The 18,607-nt window shown below is 40.6% G+C and overlaps 1 protein-coding gene across 1 annotated transcript; it reads right to left on the reverse strand.

The window, feature by feature from the left end:
* Window positions 1–8,939: 8,939 nt before the first annotated feature.
* On the reverse strand, window positions 8,940–17,677 carry LOC127809337 (uncharacterized). The gene is made up of 3 exons (XM_052348103.1): window positions 17,519–17,677; window positions 11,182–11,643; window positions 8,940–10,961 (listed from the first exon to the last, which is right to left on the reverse strand). Exons 1-3 carry the CDS (start codon window positions 17,675–17,677, stop codon window positions 8,940–8,942), a joined length of 2,643 nt encoding a protein of 880 aa, XP_052204063.1.
* Between the last annotated feature and the right edge of the window lie 930 nt (window positions 17,678–18,607).

Here is an 18,607-nt window from a genome sequence, read left to right on the forward strand (position 1 = left end):
TATGCCTTACCTTAGGTCATCTCAAACTTAGTGATTGCTTAATCTTTACTTGTGCTAATCTATTCGAGATTTCTATTGTTTACTCATTCTTGTAGGTATTCATCTCCCGATATAATCTCAAGTTTCTTCCAATTGACCACAATCATCATGTACTATTTTCTCAAGAAATCTTTATTAATAGATTCTATCTGTCTCCAAAACTTTGACCGAAATTTAACGTTGTCTTCCAAGTCTAGCAATACTAATATCCTTGCATCATTTGTTCCTTTGTTACTTGGTCGCCAAACTAATAACTCCTTGCACTTTTTGAAATGGTTATTTTATATAATCAGATTAATCATTTGATCCTCAAATTTGCTTGAATTAATCCTCGAGTAATAACATTTCATGCCAACTAACTTTAAGAAATCATCTGATTACTTTCTTTACATCTAACCATCGGCTCTCTTGACTGCCAATCAACCGTAACACAAGTTCACTTACCAACTCGCAACCTCTAGACTTACTCATCGACTCTATTGTCTACTTGTCATGGTAATAGTGCTATTAGCTTTATTCATACTATTTTAGCCTCTTAGTCCACACAATCTATGATATCATTATCATCCAACCAAAGTCTAGGGACCATTTACCCTCAAGCATCATAATGAAGAGCGTCACACGTAACCTTAATATTGCAAAGGTCTACTTTACTTCTTAATCGCGCATCAACCCTAGAAAATATCATAGTCTCTTGCAGCTGTTTAATAATTCATCAAGTTCGAGGAAAAAATATCGATTCTTAATTATCACCTCTTTCAAAGCTCGATAATTTACGTCCTCAATCAAGCTACCTATAGTTAAGTATCTAATAACCTCAAGTTGTTATTGACAATTTCATCATTAAGAAATAATCCCAATAAATCTTCCGAGAGCACATTCTGATATTTCTCTCACTTCCTCAACTTTCTCATGGCTTTTCATTAAACACGAGTGCTCGTACCACATATTGACAGGCTCTTTATTTTTATAACTTGCTTACATCACTTTAGTGATCGTCTAGCTACACATCTCCCGATTGCCTATTAAGGTCATCTAGACTAACCGTTCAGCCCAACAGGAGTTCTATTCTCTCAAAATCAAAAATTCTAGATCTCCAATAAATTTTGATCTATTCGACGTTTCCTACTGCAATTTGACATCCTGGCATATTTGCCATTACCCGTCTTTCTCAAGCACGCCAAAGATTCTCACAACCTTCTAGACGACAATCCATAACTATACTGCCAGCTAAAGCAGGCAAGTACTCATGATATTCTAATCCTTAGGGAAATTCCTTGAAAATCCCAAATTGATTCATCTTTGAAAATTTCTATTCAGATCACATTACTTAGTTCCAATTATTTCCTAAAAACAACCGAACCTCAAACTTCCAATGACTTTTTACCGAAGGATACTTTAAACCTCAAATAACGATTCAGGTCTTCATACCTATGCACAAGGCATAACTTATTCACATACATTCGAATCCTCAAGCCCACTTGGCACATGGAACCGTAGTCATAACCTTTATCGACTAGGTCGCCTCATTATTCTTTTACAGTCGATACGACCTATTGAGCAACTCTTTCATTTTTTCGGTACCCGAACTCTACTTTGAACTGAGGTTGCTTACTCATTGTCAAGGCTTTAGATTAGCCACACTCCATTACCTGAAATCTCATTTACCGAGAATCCACTAACTCTCGCATTCCGTTCTTTCAGATTTAGTTGACTATCGACACACAACCATTCATGATCTCACTAGATGTAACACCCCCTCTCCTAGAACTGCCTGAGAAGAGGCGTTACGGGGAAAATAAAATAAAACTAACTGATAAACTGAAATCTGATACCATAACTGAACATCCCAATCAACTGGAATGAAAACTCTGAGTCAATACAGACTAAAAAGTATAAATTCTGACTAAGGGACAATCCCTCAACTAAAATATAAAATAGATCTAAACTGATAAAATACTATAAACTCAACAGACTCCCAGATATCTTTTATCTTGAGCGGCTCCACATACACACACTATAGACCATTGCTGCTAGGCCCCACATCTGGTACTCCCCTGCTAGAACCTGGAGGGGTGAAGAGTACAAGGTGAGCTACAAAAGCTCAGCAAGTAATAAGCTGGAAAGAATACTGAAGCTGAATCGAAGAATATCGATACTGATAAATACTTACCGAACTTGTACTAAATAATCACTGTCTGATTGCATTCATAAAAATGTAATGCACATAAACTATAAACTAAATGCAGGTATGTAACTTTGGCCCATAGGCCCACATAATCTGGTAAAACATACCTGACTGATCTAAAACCTGCATACATAAAAACTGTAAGCACATACTGTGGGCAAAGCCCCTAGCCCCCTGGTTGCCACCAGGCGAGCAACTCATAAACTGAGCTGAAACTGAAACTGATGGGATTCCCTCGGACACGCCGCCTGGCTCGCATAATGCAATGCAATGCTCACATAAATACTAGCACACGATATGTAGTGCTCCATATAAAGTCATGCTCAATGCTCATATCAAAATGTATGCACATAATCTCACAAAATAATGCTGGTCATGCCATAATTAACTGCTAAACATGGTATATGATTTTTACCAGCTATATTGAGATACAAAGATTTTGAAATTTCTGAGTATAGGCATGGCATATTGGATTTTATCATATCTTGGCATAAAAATTCAATATTTGAATAATTAAATATTTATATTAAATTTAAGACTTGCATTAAGAATTTATTGGAAGCTATTCGGATGCCATATGATACTATTCGGATGATTGACGAAGCATAGGGAGCAATTCGAATGAAACAGCAGCCTATTCGAATGAAAAAAATGGACTACAGCAAGCTCATTCGAATGATGGATGATATAAAACAAAGGCTATTCGGATCTGATCAAGGACTCATTTGAATGACTCACAAATTCATTCGAATGAATTTTGACAATTTTTAACTTTTGAACTGGTAAAAAGCGACTCATTCGAATGCAACAGTACCCTTATTCGAATGAATTTTGGGGTACTCACGGGTCATTCGAATGACAAAGAGACTCATTCGAATGCTAGACTATACAAAGCAACAACTTACTCACATCTTCAAGGGCTCATTCGAATGACAAGAAAACTCATTCGAATGACAGACCAAAAACACATACGAATGATATGATATCACATGACTTATTCGAATGACAAGGGACTCATTCGAATGACTGATACATTATAAGGGAAAAACTTACGATAACACTGAAAACTCATTCGGATGCCTCAAAACTCATTCGAATGACTGGAATCTCATCAGAAATAAAACTCACGATAACAAAGACTACATCTTGGATCAAAACTTAACATTTTTACACCATTCCAAAAGAAATCTTGGGAGAACAATCCCAATTGATATAAAATAATATCAAGATGGATAAATCAATCGTTTTTGAAAGAAAAACGCTGAAAACAATTTTGCATGACTTATCATATCTCACTGGATAAGGATATATCGCATGAATCTATATGCATCTACTTGAATATACCATCTGATTAAACTGGAAACTCAAATCAACGAGTCTTGGTATTTTGAGACCACTGCTAAAATGATTTGAAGATCATATTTAAAAGATTCACTATAAAGAATCATTCACAACTTCTTCATGCACTCACTGTTATACACATACACATATATATATATATATACGTGCACTGTCTATAACAACTGAAACTCAACAAAAGAGTTACTGAAAAACTGAGATTAATCATTGAATCATGATCTCGTAAGAATGTTTTACAATGAAGCCTTTGATACGCTAATCTAAACACGCATATAGGCACATATAAAAACTGGCTGATATAAATCTAAGAACTCATTGAAGCGCTGGAATAAACTGAGAACAAACTATTATGAATCTATAATGAAAGGAATTACAGATAGGATGTAACACCCCGCCCTATACAGGCATGTCACTATAAGGAAGTTCCCGGGGTTTCTTTTTTTTTTTTGATACCCGCGGCGCCTGTGAGCACAATCTTCGCATGCAGATGAAACACCCGTCGTAAAACTACATCCGGCTCCCGCGGTGATCAAAGAACCACTCCTCATGCAGATATGTACCCCGAGAGTTCCAGTCTTACTCATTTAGCTAGAAATAACAAATCTTAACTGAACGAGATAAAATAAACACAGCGGAATACTTAATTAATCAAAATGACGTGGCCCACCACGTGTTACACACAAAATGTTCCCATACCGATATGTGTATACAACATTGATACTAACGATTACAACACCGTCGAGCGGTTGCTCATACATACAACATTATAAATACTAGTGTTTCCAAAGTAATACAACAATTATCAAATAAACACCACAGATTCACCGGCCGTGTCCTCGACCTCGCAGCTGTCCCTGACTGGAACGTTGAATGTTCCAGGGGCATAACCCATGTTAGATGATAAACCATCTAAGTGAAGGCATGAAACAGATGTACAATGCATAAAGACATACGAGCATGGCATACTATACGACAACATGCAAGACACATCTAACTCGAGATATCACCTTGACATACTTAATCCCTCGAATATCCCACTGTGGCACACGTTCACCTGGTCCAACGTTAATCCCTCGAGTGCACCATCGTGACACCCGTTCACCTGGTTTAACATTATACCCTCGAGTGCCCCAGTGTGACACCCGTTCACCTGGATTAACATTGTCCCAATCTCAAGTAGACCCCTTATCGCCCCATATGGACCCAACGATGCAATTAGACTTGACCCTATATGATATGAAAATTTACACGCCATGCACCAATACTTTTAAAAATAAACAGTTAATGCAATATTGACACAACGAATGTAAGTAAATGCCTTGTGAAATAAGCTAAGTCTAGGAGCGTACAAATACTCACAAGAACTCACCAAAAGCACTTTAAGACACTTTCGAGTCAAGGTAAGACTAAAATCAAACCACTCACCTTAATTCGGAAAAGTCTGGATTTTGCCTCGAAAAACGTGCCACACCTCAAAAATTGTGTAATTCTTCTTCCGATGACCCAATTGATTCCTATTTCACCATTTAAGACCTTTAGAATCAATATTTCTATTTTTCCACAATTTCTCTATTTTTATTTATTTTTCAAACATTTCTATCTTCGAAAATTCATTAAAAATACCTAACATCAATTTTCACAAAATATTTTTCCATGATAATTCTTAAAATAATTTTACCTAAATTCTGAAATTAAAATAAAAGAAAAACCATACCTCACGCGCCCTCACGCGCCACCCAGAGGTCCCGCGTGTGGTTGCCACGCGCCGCCGCACAGTCTTCTTCTCCGGTCGTCTTCTCCGATTCCGGCGATGTCCAATGCCCTAAATTCTTATAGGGGCTTGTAGATCTCTTCAATGCGACCTCAATGGTGCCCTTAATCGTCGGAAAAAGTGGCCGGAGGTGGGTTTAAAACCCAGTTGCAGGTCGCGGTGGCGGCGGTTCGGTTTTCCGGCCAAACTTCCAAAACCCCTCTAAATCTACACCAAACGCTCCCAAATGCTCCAGAAATGATCCCCTCAACCCAAGGAACAAAAGCCCCTTATCCCTCAAGCTCGATTCAAGCAAAAACACAAGAAATTTGAGCGATTTTTGTTTTTGAACCCTCGGCCGAAAACCTCCTTTTATACTCGTTTTGGACCCGATTTCCTACCATATCCGGCTCGTCCTTATCCCTTAAGCCCAAATCTATCCTCTAAACCAATCGAAAAACACCACATCAAGCGCTAGATCCCTCGAAAAATTCGGCCAAATCGGAAATCTTTTGGCCATTAATTCCGATCACATCAAGGCCATTTTCCGGCCAATGGTAGCTCCCAACGGCCTCGTCGTCGCCTGGAGGCTAGCCTAGAGCCTCCGGGTGACCTGCCCGATGCCCCAGAAGCGGCCGCCGGCGGCCATAGGCGGCCGGTCGGTTTCACACCAAGCAATTTTCAAAAATTGCATTTTAGCCCCCAGCCAACTTTTAATTGAATTTTCTTTTATTTCCTGATACCCCTAGACTATCTAGCACCTTCACAATTACCCTCAGGTTGTATATTTCCTATTTCCCTTTGGAATTTCTGAAAAACTTGTCATCTTGATCTCCCTCGGGCAGTTTACAAAAATTGCACTTTTGCCCGGGTGCTCCTAATTACGTGCTTTTGACTTCAATCCTTTGAAAGTCCCTTGATTGTGTTGAGTATTGCTTATTTGAACCATTTTGACCTTTGTTGATCCACTTGACACAGTCCCTCGCCTTCTGTTTATGTTAGCATATTGCACTTAGGCCCGAAACTATTGTAAATTTCATTTTGATCCCATAACTTCCAAAACTTCTCTTGATATTTAATACTGGGTATTACATCCTCCCCCTCTAAAAAGAAATTTCGTCCTCGAAATTACTAATTTACAATGTTAAATAAATGCGGATAGGAAATCTTCATCTCTTCTTCACGTTCCCAAGTTGCCTCTTCTTCGTCATGATTACCCCATAGTACCTTCACTAAGGGAATAACCTTGTTCCTTAAGACTTGATCCCTTTGATCTAAGATTCGAACTGGTTCCTCAGGGTACGTTAGATCATTTCGTATCTCAATGGTCTCATTTCGAAGTACCTGCGTAGGGTCTGGCTCATGTTTCCGTAGTTGAGACACATGAAACACGTCGTGGATATTTGATAATGCCACAGGTAAAGCTAATCTGTAAGCCACTAATCCAATTTTCTCCAAAATCTCATAGGGTCCTATGAATCTTGGGCTTAATTTCCCTTTCCTTTTTCCTCGAATCACGGATTTAAATGGAGAGACTTTTAAGTATGCCTTGTCACCGACCAAAAATTCCAAGTTTCGTCTTCGTTGATCAGCATACGATTTCTGACGACTTTGACTTATCCTCATTTTCTCTTGTATTTGCTTAATCTTCTCAGTAGTAGTCTGAACAATCTCGGGTCCCACTAATCCTACTTTTCCAGTTTCTACCCAGCAGAGTGGTGTTCTGCATTTTCGCCCATATAATGCCTCGTAGGGAGCCATTCCAATGCTGCTGTGGTGCCCGTTATTGTAGGCAAATTCTACCAACGGTAGATGTTTTTCCCAACTTCCCGAGAATTCCAAAATGCATGCCCTCAACATGTCCTCGAGCGTTTGAATTGTCCGCTCGGACTGTCCGTCAGTCTGAGGGTGATAAGCTGTGCTGAGCTTCAATTGTGTTCCCATACACTTGTGGAAACTTTCCCAAAATCTTGACGTAAATCGTGGGTCTCGATCTGACACTATACTTGCAGGTATTCCATGCAATCGTACTATTTCCTCAATGTACAGCTGAGCCAGAGCGTGAGTCGGTTGCCCTATCTTAATAGGCAAGAAATGTGCCGACTTGGTCAGTCGATCCACTATTACCCAAATAGCATCATTTCCTTTGGGACTTCGAGGTAGATTGGTTACAAAATCCATAGTGACGTGATCCCATTTCCACTCGGGAATGTCCAATGGTTGTAATTTTCCTCCCGGACGCTGATGCTCAATTTTGATACGTTGACAGGTATCACATTGTGCCACGTACCGTGCCACGTCCTTCTTCATTCCTGGCCACCAGTAAATTTCCCTAAGATCCTTATACATTTTTGTTGATCCGGGATGTACTGTGTATCTTGCCCGATGAGCTTCTCCCAAGATAACTTGTCTTAGACCCTGATCCCTTGGCACGTATGTTCTTCCTTGAAATCGAAGTATACCACCATGGTAACTGAATTCAGGTGCTTTAACTTGATCGTTCTCATCTATCCACTGACTTCTTCTTGTGTCTGACTGAAGAGCTGATTTGATTTGATTCACCACATCAGGTTGAATTGTCAGATTTGCCATATATCCCTTGATTGGTTTAGGCTTAACACCTACTGTTAGGTGGCTAAATTCCTCGATCATCATGTTAGCCACAATTTCGGAGCTTCTTCGGCTAAGAGCGTCTGCAACTATGTTCGCCTTTCCTGGATGATAGGAGATGGTACAATCATAATCCTTCAAATACTCCATCCATCTTCTTTGTCTCATGTTTAACTCTTTCTGAGAAAATATGTACTTCAAACTTTTATGGTCCGTAAAAATCTCAAATTGTACCCCGTAGAGATAATGTCTCCATAACTTCAAAGCATAAATTATAGCTGCTAATTCCAAGTCGTGAGTTGGGTAGTTCTGCTCATGTCTTTTCAATTGCCGAGATCCGTAAGCGATTACTTTTTCATCTTGCATTAGAACACATCCCAACCCTATTCCCGAAGCATCACTATACACCACAAACTTTCCTGCCTCCGTTGGCATTGCTAGAATCGGTGCCGTGGTTAATCGTGCCTTAAGTTCTTGGAAACTTTGCTCACATTTAGCATCCCATTCAAATTTAACTTCTTTCTGCGTCAATCGAGTAAGTGGAGCCGATATCTTTGAAAACCCTTCTACAAACCTTCTATAGTATCCAGCTAGTCCAAGAAAACTTCGGATCTCCCCAACGGTCTTAGGTGCTTGCCATTTTTGAACTGCTTCTATCTTTGCTGGATCGACAGCTATACCTTCTGCAGAAATTATATGTCCAAGAAATGCTACTTGAGTAAGCCAAAATTCACATTTCGAGAACTTGGCGTACAATTTGTGGTCTTTTAAAGTCTGCAAGACTATCCTTAAATGTTTTTCATGATTACTCTCACTTGCAGAGTATATCAGAATGTCATCTATGAACACTATTACAAACTTGTCCAGGTATGGTCTAAACGTTCGGTTCATTAAATCCATAAATGCAGCAGGTGCATTGGTCAATCCAAACGGCATCACTAGATATTCGTAGTGACCATACCGTGACCGAAACGCAGTCTTGGGCACATCTTCCTATTTGATCTTCATTTGATAGTACCCAGACCGAAGATCTATCTTAGAAAATACTCTAGCTCCTTGGAGTTGGTCAAACAACTCTTCAATCCTAGGCAAAGGATACTTATTCTTTATAGTTACCTTGTTCAACTGTCGGTAGTCAGTACACATACGTAGGGTACCATCTTTCTTTTTCACGAACAATATCGGAGCTCCCCAGGGTGACACACTTGGTCTGATAAATCCTTTGTCGGTCAAGTCCTGTAATTGCTCCTTCAATTCCCTCATCTCAGCTGGGGCCATCTTGTACGGAGGTATGGATATTGGCTGTGTACCTGGTATAAGATCTATCGAAAATTCAATTTCTCTTTGGGGAGGTAATCCTGGTAATTCCTCAGGAAATACCTCAGGATACTCATTCACGACCCTCACTGATTCCAACTTGAGACTTTTCTTTCCTGATTCGGGTTTGGCTGATTGCAATGTGTGCAGAATCACGCCATTTTCTCTCTTAGTCTTCCTACTTTGACCCTGGAACACCACCCATTCTCTGTTAAGCTTGGGTAAGCTCACGGTCTTACTCTTACAATCTATTTTAGCCTCATGTAGCGATAGGAAATCCATACCGATAATTATGTCAAAATCTTGAATGTCTAATACCACTAAATCAATCTTAAAACTTTCCGATCCCATACTAAAAATACACTTGCGGCACCCTACTGCAGTTCTTAGAGTTGAACCCATAGGAGTGGCTATTACCATTTGATAACCCAATTCCTTAGGTTCTAATTTTAAACCTTCTAATGATGCATGCGACACAAATGAATGCGTAGCACCTGGATCAATTAAAGCATGAGCTGGAATATTCGAAAAGAACAGTGTACCTTCAATAACTGCAGGATCGGCCTCAGCGTCCTCACAAGTCAGATTGTACACTCGGCCTGGACGAACATTTTGTGCACTTCCACTCGGTGGTTCCATCTTCTGTCTTTTTGAGCAATCGCGCGAGATATGCCCTGGTTGACCACAATTGTAACACACCACCTTTCCCTGATTCCCAACCTGGGGCATTGCTTTGATCTTTGGGCAATTTCTCCCAATGTGACCTTCTTCGCCGCATCCATAGCACCGCAAGACACATCTCTTCCCAGGGTGTTTCCTCTTACATCGAGGACACTTCCCGTCATCCCTTGGTTGAGTCGTCGGACTGCCTAGTTTACCGCTCTTACTTCCTTCCTCTGTCTTGATGATCTTGGCTCGTGTCAGATTTCTCTCAATGGTCAAAGCTCGGTGCAATGCTTCTTTGTAAGTTTCAACGTCCCATCCACTTAAAACTTGTTGGAGATGTTCTTGTAGTCCTGAAACAAACTTTTGTGCCTTCTGACTCTCGTCAGTCTCATACATGGGTACATACTTAATCAGTTGAATGAACCGATTATCATATTGACTCACAGTCATCTCTCCTGTCTGCTTGAGCCTCATAAACTCCCAAATTCTTTCTTCCTTCCAACTCTTGGAAAAATACTTGGCGTTAAACTCCTCCTTGAATCCCGCCCAAGTATAGGTTGGTACATCCTCATTCTCAGCTTCACGCTCCTGTTGAGACCTTATTAATGATCGTTCGGTAGACTGCCACCACCGACCTGCTTCTTCTTCCAGTGTGTAGGTTGCACACCTCACCTTCTCCTCTTCACTGCATTGGAGATGTTGAAGTAGTTTCTCGGTCTGCTCCAGCCAATACTCGGCTGAGCTAGGATCATCGCCTGTCCTTCCTTTGAACACAGGGGGTCTCAAATGTCGGTATCGCTCCAAAGCTGTGGTCGTGTGCCGCGTAGGCTCCTCTCGACTCACGTATGTTAGCATATTTTCTAAAAATCGCTCCATTCGCTCAAATCGGTCCTCACTGGAGCTCGATTCCCCGACGTATCTTCTGTTCCCTCCTGAGTGATTCCTGCGATCATCCTGATCTTCGAGATTATTTCCTTCTCTTCTTCCACTTACGTCATGAGCTGCGTCCCGTAGCCTTCGTGTATTCACCATCTGAAGTGAATCACGGAAATAGATTATACTCAAGACAAGATTGTTTCTATACAAAGGGGACAGTTTTATTTCTTTATAATATCCCACAAACAGAACAACTTAGTACAACCGAAAAGGAGAATAGACATAACATCTTATTTTATTTTATATTATATTTACATATCGCTTCGTCCAACAACTATCTCTTCGGCCCTACTCAGTAGTTCTTCGGCCTCCAGACCCATGACTCCTTGTGGTCCCTGTCACTGTCGGATGCTACCGGGGGTCCTTCGTCATCATCTTGGACTTCCTGAGATTCCTCATCTGATTCCTCATCAGAGCTAATATCTATGACCTCATCCGCGAGATTTGCAGCAATCTCTGCCTGTTCCTCCTCATCCATAACGTCCCCGAGTAGATCCTGATGCTCGTTCCGCATTCTTGCGCAGAATTCACGTAGAGAGTCGTCTTCCCAGTCTTGCCACAACCATTGCGCAAAAGTCTTCCATTCCCCCTCCAGCTGGTCAATAAGAAATCCGATCTGAAACTCTGATAAATCCACCATCTGTCGGTAACTAGGGGGCACATCATCAATAATTTCCTCCATTGCAAGCAAAAACACATTCATGTCCTCATTTTGCGGGTTTCCTCGAGCTTCGATCCTATTTGCCCAATGTGTCAGCAGTACTTGATCCACCATTTTCTACTAATAATACACAAAGATTTTTCTCAGAAACCTCAAACAAGTGTTTCCTAAAGTTTTCTTATGACACCTAGAATCCATATTCCTGTTCTAAGTTAACAAACCTAACCGTGCTAAGTTCAATAACCTAGCCTAGTCATCCTAGGGTTTTAACCTGGCTCTGATACCAATTGTAACACCCCGCCCTATACAGGCATGTCACTATAAGGAAGTTCCCGGGGTTTCTTTTTTTTTTTTGATACCCGCGGCGCCTGTGAGCACAATCTTCGCATGCAGATGAAACACCCGTCGTAAAACTACATCCGGCTCCCGCGGTGATCAAAGAACCACTCCTCATGCAGATATGTACCCCGAGAGTTCCAGTCTTACTCATTTAGCTAGAAATAACAAATCTTAACTGAACGAGATAAAATAAACACAGCGGAATACTTAATTAATCAAAATGACGTGGCCCACCACGTGTTACACACAAAATGTTCCCATACCGATATGTGTATACAACATTGATACTAACGATTACAACACCGTCGAGCGGTTGCTCATACATACAACATTATAAATACTAGTGTTTCCAAAGTAATACAACAATTATCAAATAAACACCACAGATTCACCGGCCGTGTCCTCGACCTCGCAGCTGTCCCTGACTGGAACGTTGAATGTTCCAGGGGCATAACCCATGTTAGATGATAAACCATCTAAGTGAAGGCATGAAACAGATGTACAATGCATAAAGACATACGAGCATGGCATACTATACGACAACATGCAAGACACATCTAACTCGAGATATCACCTTGACATACTTAATCCCTCGAATATCCCACTGTGGCACACGTTCACCTGGTCCAACGTTAATCCCTCGAGTGCACCATCGTGACACCCGTTCACCTGGTTTAACATTATACCCTCGAGTGCCCCAGTGTGACACCCGTTCACCTGGATTAACATTGTCCCAATCTCAAGTAGACCCCTTATCGCCCCATATGGACCCAACGATGCAATTAGACTTGACCCTATATGATATGAAAATTTACACGCCATGCACCAATACTTTTAAAAATAAACAGTTAATGCAATATTGACACAACGAATGTAAGTAAATGCCTTGTGAAATAAGCTAAGTCTAGGAGCGTACAAATACTCACAAGAACTCACCAAAAGCACTTTAAGACACTTTCGAGTCAAGGTAAGACTAAAATCAAACCACTCACCTTAATTCGGAAAAGTCTGGATTTTGCCTCGAAAAACGTGCCACACCTCAAAAATTGTGTAATTCTTCTTCCGATGACCCAATTGATTCCTATTTCACCATTTAAGACCTTTAGAATCAATATTTCTATTTTTCCACAATTTCTCTATTTTTATTTATTTTTCAAACATTTCTATCTTCGAAAATTCATTAAAAATACCTAACATCAATTTTCACAAAATATTTTTCCATGATAATTCTTAAAATAATTTTACCTAAATTCTGAAATTAAAATAAAAGAAAAACCATACCTCACGCGCCCTCACGCGCCACCCAGAGGTCCCGCGTGTGGTTGCCACGCGCCGCCGCACAGTCTTCTTCTCCGGTCGTCTTCTCCGATTCCGGCGATGTCCAATGCCCTAAATTCTTATAGGGGCTTGTAGATCTCTTCAATGCGACCTCAATGGTGCCCTTAATCGTCGGAAAAAGTGGCCGGAGGTGGGTTTAAAACCCAGTTGCAGGTCGCGGTGGCGGCGGTTCGGTTTTCCGGCCAAACTTCCAAAACCCCTCTAAATCTACACCAAACGCTCCCAAATGCTCCAGAAATGATCCCCTCAACCCAAGGAACAAAAGCCCCTTATCCCTCAAGCTCGATTCAAGCAAAAACACAAGAAATTTGAGCGATTTTTGTTTTTGAACCCTCGGCCGAAAACCTCCTTTTATACTCGTTTTGGACCCGATTTCCTACCATATCCGGCTCGTCCTTATCCCTTAAGCCCAAATCTATCCTCTAAACCAATCGAAAAACACCACATCAAGCGCTAGATCCCTCGAAAAATTCGGCCAAATCGGAAATCTTTTGGCCATTAATTCCGATCACATCAAGGCCATTTTCCGGCCAATGGTAGCTCCCAACGGCCTCGTCGTCGCCTGGAGGCTAGCCTAGAGCCTCCGGGTGACCTGCCCGATGCCCCAGAAGCGGCCGCCGGCGGCCATAGGCGGCCGGTCGGTTTCACACCAAGCAATTTTCAAAAATTGCATTTTAGCCCCCAGCCAACTTTTAATTGAATTTTCTTTTATTTCCTGATACCCCTAGACTATCTAGCACCTTCACAATTACCCTCAGGTTGTATATTTCCTATTTCCCTTTGGAATTTCTGAAAAACTTGTCATCTTGATCTCCCTCGGGCAGTTTACAAAAATTGCACTTTTGCCCGGGTGCTCCTAATTACGTGCTTTTGACTTCAATCCTTTGAAAGTCCCTTGATTGTGTTGAGTATTGCTTATTTGAACCATTTTGACCTTTGTTGATCCACTTGACACAGTCCCTCGCCTTCTGTTTATGTTAGCATATTGCACTTAGGCCCGAAACTATTGTAAATTTCATTTTGATCCCATAACTTCCAAAACTTCTCTTGATATTTAATACTGGGTATTACATAGGATACTTGCCTTATGATCTTCTTGATCGACTCTTCCGATGAAAATCCACTAACCAAGACACAGCCAAGGCTTTTTAACTCTCTGCCTCTTCTTTTCTCTTTTGTTCTTCACACGGCGTGAAGAGTTGTTAGCCATCAAGCTACATATATATATTTTGAAGCCCTAAAGCCCATCTCAAACTCCTAATATAACTAGGAGACTTCTTAATTCTAATCCATCTCCCGCATGGATACCTCAATCCCTTAAGAATAATAACTCTAATAAATTAATTGAATTCTAATAACAAATTGCTAAATGACTCTCATGTCTTTGCATTTAATTTTCACAATAAATAACTAGAATTAAATGCTCTTTAAATGCTATTTATATACTATTTTCTCAATTGAAAATTACTAGATTGCCACATTAGCAAATCCCTTTAACTCCAACATTAAATAGAAATAAATGCTATTCTTTTCCTTCAAAATCTCTAAATTGCCACATTAAATAATTAATTGGCAAAATCTCTTAATCAATACTTCAATAATTAATTAAATCATTCTTGAATAAATACTGGGCCCTCTAATGGGTCGTTACACTAGATACCGAGGTATTCTACTCCTTGAGCTTTGCACTGTTCGTCGTGTCACCCATTCCCAAGATGACTGCTAACCCCGATACAATTCTTTAAATACGACACTCAGTCCATATTCAATCCATTATATTTTGGGTTGATTCTCTGGCCTCAATCAATCACAGCTAGTGGCACCCCTCGCATCTTAGGCCCTTGGGACTTAGACCCATACAAGGTAAAGATCCTACTGGGTTGTCCCAGATCTTTAGCATCTAATCGTCCCCTAGGTAGTCTGCTATGATGCTTCGATCGATGGCTTTCCGTACCTTATCGCAAGCCATCCATCAACTATCTGCACATGGGTACCTAGATTCAGATCTGTCACTGCAAACCCTGAACTAGTAGTGCCGTCACGCTGCTAAAGTTCCTTATCCCGTCTCTGCTTGTCACATCGGTTACACCACTACCAGCTCATCGATTGACAGAACTCATACGCCATTATTTGACCATCTTTGGCCTCTCGCTTGACTTAATCCGTTGGATCTCTGATCTAGACATCCTATTTCTGAGATATTAAATGATCCTCGAAATACTTATCATTTGATCCTAACTAGGTCATGCCATATTAGACTAATCATCCATGACTCAATCATTTTTGATAACTACCAGTTATCCTATCATTCATCACAATGATTTCGACTAATGACCTCAAATCTGCAGTCTCTAAGTCTCTCAGATATATAATCATGGTTATCGAGTCAACCTTACACCCGAATCATATCATCAGATCCTAACTTCAATAGCTAGATCATTGTACTAGCTTCCATCAAACTTTTACTATTCACCGAGAATAGTAATCGTATACTAGAATAGTGTTTGTACATGAATAGTACACCAGGTAAGTTCCCAGGAAAGAGAGGTGGGCCACAAATGGACACGCTTAAATACCAAGTCTTTCCTTAGCCAGAACTTGCCTAGACATGCACTTCCACTACTCAACACTGAAATCCAGTAACCTCTAAGCCTTCAACCAACCATCCCTGAAATCTCCTAAATAGGGATTTCGTCTTACGAACCCTTGTCTCTTCTCCCTAAGCCTCCACTTGGGGTTCCTACTAATTGGTTCCATCAATACCGGATACCCTTAAGTCTCCAAATTGTTATTCCCTACACTTCAAATAGGATTTAAATCTGATATCGACTACATCCGAGTCACTTAGGGCTTCTAATAATCTTAAGCTCTGATACCAACTGTAACGCCCCGCCTTCTGGGCGCGTTATAAATTGGGACAATTCCGGGACAATAAATTTTTTTCTTTCAAACTTAATTCTAAATCACATCATACCTCGAATCCGTCCTAGAATTCCCATACATTAATCTCAAAAGAGAATCATTATACACATCAAATGCGGAAGCAAAGATCGAAACCTGATATCTTAACATTAATCATAAATAAACTCAACATTCCTCAAAACATTCAGAATTCAAAGTAGTAGAACTTAAATACATGGGTTACATAACATACATTTCAATCTTCATGCACCCTGCTAAGTGCCATTTCATTCCTCATTTATCCTCGAAATCTGCTACAATCTCCACCTGGAACGTTTGAATATTCCACGGGTGAAAACCAAGTTAGATGATGAATCATCTAAGTAAGGGTACATAATGCTATGTTATGTGTGTATGCAATGTCTTACCTCATAGGTGTCAACTGCACCCCTCATGCTACCTACCATTTTAGCGGCCCCCTCTATCGAAGCCGAGGTGTATGGGTGCACTCTTGGTAAAGTAGCGGTGCCAGTTCGTACTCCCTACGACCTCAAATGCGAGTGATCAATAATATCAACGTGTATTTATGCATTTCATAGTCATGTCATGTATGCAGTCTACGTGATGGGTACATATCAGAGTATGTTAATATGATGAAAACATTTTCGAGGAATATAAACCACTTACTAACCAAGCATTTTTCATAAAACTAACTTTAATTGGGAAGTACCACTTACCTTCTCAAGCTTATCGAGCTACCTAGATATCTGTGCCTTGCCTCGTGCTTCGCCTCGATTTGCGTGTCAATCTCAAAATTTGCACAAGTCTCTTCAACTTAAGCCTCAAAGCATCCTAATCACAATAATTATTTAAATAAATATTAAAACCTATTTTTTCCATAATTTCTGGTATTTTCTATAATTTTCTCTCTATTTCTTCCTATTTTTCCTCAATAAATCCAAACTAAATATTTCTAAAATATTTTCTCAAATATTTCACTATGAAAATTCATGAAATAATATTCTTGAATTTTTGGAATTTTCTAAGAAATTTTACTCATCTTAACTTAGCATCTTCGATTTCCTCGATATGCGTGCCATATCCTCGAAACGCGTTCCCGGATAATTTTTCCTGTCAAAATCTCCGGAATAATAATAAATCACCAAATCCTATTTTTGGGGATTTTTTTCGAGAATTTTTCCTAGTTTTCCTTCTTTTTCTTCTTTTCTTTTCTTTTCTTTTCCTTCTTTTCTTTTTCTTTTTTTTTTTTTCTTTTTTTCTTTCTCCACTTCATCTTCTTCCTTAGCTCCCTTGCTCCCGTTGCAACCTTCTCTTTTCTTCTTCCTTTTTTTTTTTCTTTCTTTTTTCTTCTTCTTCTTCTTCTTCTTCTTCTTCTTCTTCTTCTGTAACGTACCAGCGCCACAGCCGCCGCACCACTTGCTGCCGCCGCGTGCTGCCTCCTCCCTCGCTGCCTAAGGCGCCTCCTCCGGCCTCCCAGGACACGACTGCGACCGCCGCTCGCGGCGGCGGCTAGTTGCTCCTCCATGCAACCGGCTGCGGCCATGGCTGCCATGGCCGTGCCTGTCTTCCCTGGCCGCCGCTACATGCCCCTTGAGCCTCCTCGCGCCACCGTGAGCCACCCCCTTGGCCGATCAGCAACTTAAAGCTGCCCGCTGCCACCGCGCTGCTGCTTTGTCAGCCTCCCCTGCTCGTCACGAAGGCTACTGCAAGCTGGTTGCTTGCGGCCATGGCCGCCTAGCTTTCCTTCTCAATCTTCTTCCTCTCAGCCAAGCTTAGCCCAAGCTCTCTCTCTCAATCTCCCTTACTTTGCTTTGCTTTGTTGCTTCTCATCCAACCAAAGTCACTGCCAATTTATAGGCCCTCGCGATCGTGTATATATGTATATATATTATACATCATTAATTACATAATCCCTTAAATCTTGCTGCAACTATCTTCCTCAAATCCTACTACCATTATCTTCCAATTTGTAGTCCAAAATCGTGGCCATTAAAGCTTCTCAGAAGCTGGCCACTCACCCACGCGCACATGCATATGCTCTGTATATATATATATATATATATATGATTATGTATTACATTATCATAATATAAAAATTACATATTAAATCTCAACTTTATCATAATATCACTTGGGTAATTTTCTTATTGCAACCATGCCCTCAAACACCGATTAAACTTGCATTTTAATACCGAAAACCACAATTAATAGCTTAAATTTTACTCGATATAGATGATTTCACCTTTGCGTCCTCTCGGGACCTTTGTTTCATCTTGAAACCACTGAAGGGTTGCTTATTATGCAAAACCGGAGCCTCCTAGGGTTCCATTGATTTTTTGGGAGTCTCCTACAACAATTCCGTAAGGCTTTGTACTTCCTTGACATTTCTTGGGGCCAGCATGTCTATAATGGCTTTAACCTTCGCTGGGTTCACCTCAATCCCTCGGTGATGTACGATATAACCCAAAAACTTTCCTACAGA

Source organism: Diospyros lotus, chromosome 9 (assembly GCF_014633365.1).
Source record: "Diospyros lotus cultivar Yz01 chromosome 9, ASM1463336v1, whole genome shotgun sequence".
In the NCBI taxonomy this organism is placed as follows: Eukaryota; Viridiplantae; Streptophyta; class Magnoliopsida; order Ericales; family Ebenaceae; genus Diospyros; species Diospyros lotus.